The 6,767-nt window shown below is 34.5% G+C and overlaps 1 protein-coding gene across 1 annotated transcript; it reads right to left on the bottom strand.

Annotated features, from left to right (window-relative positions):
• Positions 1–4,980: 4,980 nt before the first annotated feature.
• Positions 4,981–6,682, bottom strand: LOC137650758 (craniofacial development protein 2-like). Its single transcript, XM_068383916.1, has 2 exons — positions 6,278–6,682; positions 4,981–5,190 (listed from the first exon to the last, which is right to left on the bottom strand). The coding sequence occupies exons 1-2, from the start codon at positions 6,680–6,682 to the stop codon at positions 4,981–4,983; spliced, it is 615 nt and encodes a 204-aa protein (XP_068240017.1).
• Positions 6,683–6,767: the final 85 nt, after the last annotated feature.

Here is a 6,767-nt window from a genome sequence, read left to right as displayed (position 1 = left end):
TTTAGTTAGAAGCGGCATTTGTAGTTACTGTTGGATTGCTCCAAGGATGAGAGACTATCGCAAAATTCTCCCATCCTTGGGATTTTCTTATTTGTACTTTTCACCGCCTCAGTTATCATTTGTTGTGATTATTGTAGTGTAATTTTAATTCGTGATTGACATATCATTCATGTCATAGGATGCAGTGTTATTTTTGGTGTAAATTATAATTAGCTGGTTCTGCATTTTTTATGAAACTTTATTAGTAAACTTTACATTAATGTTCGTATTGTCATTGTATTCGGGGACATAATGAGAATACAGGCACGAAAAATTGTAATGGTCTGATACCGAAAATCCTTCAAGCAAGTTCTTTATGTTGGTGTGGGGAAGCAGTGCAGGACGGTGTTACGACTGACAAGTGTCAGTGGCAGTGTATAGACGGATGGCGTATTCAATTAATTACCATGGATAAGAATGGGCGGTCACATTGTAAGTTGTGCGGGTATGTATTTGTTGTGTGCTGTTCATTTTGCATTATTATTATTCATTGCACTATGACTATGTATTATTGTTAATGTATTATACATTATCAAATGTGTTATTAAGTGTATGGTTGTTAAATGTGGTGGAAAATCATGTTTGGGATACCTATTCATATTGTCATGCTTTACAGGCTGAATCAGATCAATAAAAGATACAGCAAGGCAGCCCGAGTTGTTATGTATCCTGCACTACATGTACTATAACTCAAAATAAGATTGAAAAAATTTTGTCTTTTCTCAGATAATTGTCCATACTAATGGAAAATGAAACTCAAGGAAAGTTAAAATTTAACAATAAACATTATGCAACATTTTTTATATAAAAATCACTTAATGACATTAATATCTGTAAAAACAGATAAACTCTAAAATCTGGAACTGTGACAGCCGCTGTCATTTGAACTTTGCCAAACCTTTGTGCGTGAATGGAGTCGAAACAGGGTTGACAAAGCAGTTGTCCTGTCAATTGAACAGAGGGAACCTGGCAATATTGCATAGCTATGTTGTACAGTCCACCAGATGTTGATAGGATATTAAGTAATCGATTCTGACAGGAAATTGATTGAACGAACAAGCAAATGAGGAAATCTCTTATTCTTCATCACCCAAGGGGTTACTGCACTGTAATTGTTCAGTGCCACTTTCCTCTTGGTAAGGGTAGAAGAGACTCTTTAGCTATGGTAAGCAGCTCTTCTAGGAGAAGGACACTCCAAAATCAAACCACTGTTCTCTAGTCTTGGGTAGTGCCATAGCCTCTGTACCATGGCCTTTCACTGTCTTGGGTTAGAGTTCTCTTGCTTGAGGGTACACTCGAGCACACACTCCTATCTTATTTCTCTTCCTCTTGTTTTGTTAAAGTTTTTATAGTTTATATAGGAGATATTTATTGTTGTTACTCTTCTTAGAATATTTTATTTTCCTTTTTTCCTTTCCGCACTGAGCTATTTTCCCTGTTGGAGCCCCTGGGCTTATAGCATACTGCTTTTCCAACTAGGGTTGTAGCTTAGTAAGTAATAATAATAATAATAATAATAATAATATATATATATATATATATATATATATATATATATATATATATATATATATATATGTATATATATATATATATATATATATGTATATATATATATATGTATATATATATATATATATATATATATATATATATATATATATATATATATATATATATATATGTATATATATATATATATATATATATATATATATATATATATATATTTATATATATGTATATATATATATATAATGTATATATATATATATATATATATGTATATATATATATATATATATATATATATATATATATATATATATATATATATATATATATATATATATATATATATATATATAATGTGTGTATATATATATATATATATATATATATATATATATATATATATATATATACATATATATATATATATATATATATATATATATATATATATATATATATATATATATATATATATATATATGTATATATATATATATGTATATATATATATATATATATATATATATATATATATATATATATATATATATATATATATATATATATATATATATGAGAGAGAGAGAGAGAGAGAGAGAGAGAGAGAGAGAGAGAGAGAGAGAGAGAGAGAGAGAGAGAGAGAGAGAGAGAGAGAGAGAGAGAGAGAGAAAACAATTTCGAAGCTACCTTATATGATAAACATCAACATATATATCTATATCTATTTCTATATCTATTTCTATTCCTATCATGTTCAGTAGCATTGCCCGACGTATGACTACTTGGTCTCTCCCCGTCCCTTGGGTTGGGGGAGAGGGTGTAGTCATACCCACCCGTGTTATAGGTGGGAAAGGGGAAGGGGTGAAGCTACGTGTTCGTGTGCATATGTAGAAATTTAGCAGTCATATTTAGACTGGCTGCGTACACTAGTAGTGGAGTATTTTTGAGAAAGTAACAGGGATCGTATATATATTCATGACTTCAAAAAAAAAAATTCACATCATGCTTTATCGGTGAAGATTGTTTCTCCATGTCAAAAACAAAACAAAAAATAAAAAATAAAAGAGTTAGACTATGAAAATTGTTAATAGGAGTTCCTTACCAAATTTCATTAACCCCCCTCCCCCAACTCTCAAAAAAAGAGAAAAAAGGAAAAATAAAACTTTCTAATGTCTGCGCACGTTTTAAGTTTCATGTTGGCGTTTCGATAAGATATCGGAAATTTCTATTTAAAAGAGATAAGGATCGAAGGGCTTATCAATGTATAATGGAAAAATTGGGAAATATCTATTATGAGCGCTATCAACCTTCACCGAAGACATGTCTTCCTCAAAGGGCTCTTGAATTTGCTGGATTAATATACTGAGAGGGATTCCTAAGCATACAAATATATACTTGGAGGAATTGCAAAACTTCCGAATATATACCGATAGAGTTCTCTTGCTTAATGGTACACTCGGGCACACTTTTCTTTCTTATTTCTCTTCCTCTTGTTATTTTAAGTTTTCTAGTTTGTGTATGAAAGATCTATTCTAATAGTATTACTGCTCTTAAAACATTTTATATTGTTCATAACTTCTCTTGTAGCTTATTTATTTCCTTATTTCATCTTCTTACTGGGCTATTTTTCCCTGTTCGAGCCCTTGGTCTTGAAGCATCCTGCTTTTCGAACTAGGGCTGTGGCTTAGCTAATAATAATAATAATAATAATAATAATAATAATAATAATAATAATAATAATAATAATAATAATAATGATAATAACAATAATAATCCCCAGCTTCCGAATACATAGGCTGCAAAGAGGGATTCCAGACCTTCCAAATAAATACCCATAAAACATCCATGAAACCTGATTTTTAAATTACTCGGGTTTATATGTTTCCAGATTACGTTTTGTCAGTTCGTAAATGTTAATGCTTTCTATAGGAGGAAATTTTATGAAATCTATTTATTAATAGTTTATCTGTATTCCGTTCCCGGCCTCGACGCAACTATAGTTAAGACTCCATTAGGAAGTTTAAATGGCTTTAAAATCCCCAATTTGTCGTTATTTATACAGCCATTGCTGCTGCTGTTATGAAAATTGCCGGATAATTCTGGCAGCTCTTCTTCGAATACCAATCCCCCTTGAAATCTATCCTTCTTGGGATTTTGTATCATTATTTTCCAGTGTTGATATTTATGTGGATATCATTTTTCTGGGAAGAGGAATTCAGATGTGTGCAGGTTATTTCCTGATGTTAGGAAAATATTTATGCATTAGGTCAATTAGATTTATGCGCAACTTCATTTGGGGATCGTAATAGAAGGATTCATCAGTCATAGTCGTCTAGAGAGAGAGAGAGAGAGAGAGAGAGAGAGAGAGAGAGAGAGAGAGAGAGAGAGAGAGAAATGGGTTAGTTCTAGATACCCTTTACCTACTAATCAGATTAAATTTTTACTCTCGATACAAATCAAGCAGAGGTGTACTAAATGTTGGAATACTATCAGTCTGTTAAGCAATGTTTTGTTTTTGAAATAATAGTAAATAACCCATAGACGTCAGGAAAAAAAGGAAAAATAGGTTTTGTCTCTCTCTACCTATTCCTCTCTCCCCTTGACGACCTTGTCTAGCCAGTAGTCAAATACAGTATTTTTCAATGGTAATGATAGCCAAGAGGACATTAACTTTTCTTCCAACTTCGCATTAAGTTGCTTGAATAGAACATTGCTTGTAGTTGTTTAAATAGTCAGGAATGACGTAGCGAATGCTGCAAAGGCATTGCGCATTTTAGGCGGATATGAAGGCGATGAATCGCAACAGTACGTCTCGATTGCGCTCTGAACTGAGAAAACTTAGGCTCATTTCCGACGCCTTTGTGTACGAGGGTTGTCCTGTCGCCACCCCAGAACTCTGAGGTAATTCGGGCTCTTAATGGCTCCTAAATGAAATACCTCTAGCTTCTCATTAATAGGCTGTCACGCCCATCTCACGCTTTTTGCACGAACTGGCTGCACCATTGTTACCCTTCCATTGCCTAAAGGTAAATTAGATATGAAGCAACAAAGGAGAGGAAATAGCTTTTGCCTCAACTCCCCTATGAAACTTCTGGTAGTCTTCGGGCCAATTTATAATATCATTTCTTTTTTCTTAATATTTTTGGGTTGGTGAATATATTTGGGGACTTGCAAAACTCTGACCGTGCCTATTAGAAGTTTTCAAGGTAGGAACTTTTGTTTGATAATAATTGCAATATCCGGATAAAATTTTAACATCCCGAGACTATTCAAGTGTAGACATATAGATTCTATTCTTGAGATATAGATTTGTATACTTTTAATTAAACTGCGTTGAACAGTTTTTTTATTTGTACCCAGGAAGGCAACTTTATGTATTTACCAATCGAACGTACTTCTCTGGCACCCTCCTCTCCTCAGACTCCTTCATACCTCTTGTCTTGGGACTTGGTCAACAGCCTTTTCAAGGTTAATGAATAACACTTGTAGGTCTCTTTGCTTTTCCCGGAAATTTTCCATTAGATGCCTCAGACAAAATACACCATCTGTTCTTCCCCTCCTCTTCATGAATCCCATCTGCTCTTTACCTATTTCTACTTCTTCTCTTAGTCTGACATCTATCATCGTTCCCAGTATCTTCAAAGTGTGGGACATCAATTTAATACCTCTTTAATTCTCACACTCTTGGACATCACCTTTCCCTTTGATGATTGGGATCAGTATACTCCTACGCCACTCATTTGGTATCTTTTCCTGCTCAAAAATCTTTATCATGAGATTGTACAGTATATCCACTCCTTCATCTCCTAATGCTTTCCAGGCCTCCACAGGAATCATGTCTGGTCCAGTTGCCTTCCCATTCTTCATCTTCCTCGGTGCATTTATTACCTCTTGCCTAGAGAACCTTATTACCATGCCAGAGTTCACCTGTCCATCCTCTCTTAATTTAATAACCTATCTTTTTCTTCATTTAACAGCTGTTAAAAATATTCTTTCCATCTCTTTACAATGTCTTCCTCCTTTCTTAGCACTACGCCATCTTGATCTTTTATTTGTCTGATGTGTGTAATATCTTTGGTGCTCTTATTTTTAGTCTTTGATAGCTTGGTCATCTTGTTTAATCGTTCCTGTGTCCCCAGCTCATTATACATATCATCATATGCCTTTGCTTTAGATTGGGCTACTACCTTCTTCACCACCTTGCTTTTCTCTCTGAACCTCTCTCTGTCTTCCCCTGACTGTGACTCTTCCCATCTCTCCTTGCCTCCTTCTTATCTTTTACAAACTTCTCAATTTCTTCACTCCACCACCAAATCTCCTTTTCTTCCCATATGATACCAGATGTCTCTCCTAGCAGCTCCTTTCCATGCATTCTCACTGCTGCTGCATTTTGTGTCCACCATTCTTGAACATCTTCAACTCCTATATCAATATCCTCCAAAACCCTCCTCTTAAACTCTATCATCTTATCTCCTTCCCTCACTAGTTTTTACCATTTAATTTCCCTTATCCCTTTAGCTTCAGCTTTTCTTTCCCTTTTTAGACCTAAGTTTATCCATAGTATTCTGTGTTGGGGGGCTACATGGTCACCTGGGATAACCTTGCAGTTCTTGACCTCCACCAGCTTTATCCTTTTATACAGGAATTAGTCTATCTGGGAGCATCTTCCCCCACTCTTATATGTTATTAGGTGTTCCCTTTTCTTTTTAAAGAATGTGTTTACTATTATTATGTCAAATGACACAGCAAAGTCCACCACACTCTCTTCTTCTGGGTTTCTGTCCCCAATTCCATGGCCCCCATGCACCCGACAAATTGACTCATTCTCACTTCCAACATGGCCATTCAAATCTGCCCGCACTATGACCCTCTCCTGTTCTTCAAGTTCTTGCGTTATTCCATCCATGTCTCTCCAGAAATTTCCCTTCTCATCTTCTGTGCAACCAACTTGTGGTGCATATGCACTTATGATATTCCGAATCTCTCCTCCACAACACATCTTTAATCTGATGATACGGGCATTCTTTCTATGCACCTCTATCACCGCATTTTTCAGCTCACCAGACAGTACTATGCCAACTCCATTTCTACCTTTTAATTGCTCTGCTATAATATAGCTTATATCCATCATCGAACCCTGGTCCGGCAAGCTTGTATAGACAGTGACTACCACTTGGCCTCGAAGGAATATATATATATATATATATATATAT

Source organism: Palaemon carinicauda, chromosome 12 (genome assembly GCF_036898095.1).
Source record: "Palaemon carinicauda isolate YSFRI2023 chromosome 12, ASM3689809v2, whole genome shotgun sequence".
NCBI lineage: Eukaryota > Metazoa > Arthropoda > Malacostraca > Decapoda > Palaemonidae > Palaemon > Palaemon carinicauda.
This window is presented reverse-complemented; position numbering and strand designations above follow the sequence as displayed.

What these genes read in the sequence shown, in the direction of transcription:
- LOC137650758 (XM_068383916.1), bottom strand. Translation starts at nt 6,682, where the DNA reads ATGGATATAAGCTATATTATAGCAGAGCAATTAAAAGGTAGAAATGGA. An exon ending in TGTCATTTGACATAATAATA is followed by an intron (nt 5,191 to 6,277) that starts GTAAACACATTC and finishes CACACTTTGAAG; the next exon opens with ATACTGGGAACGATGATAGA.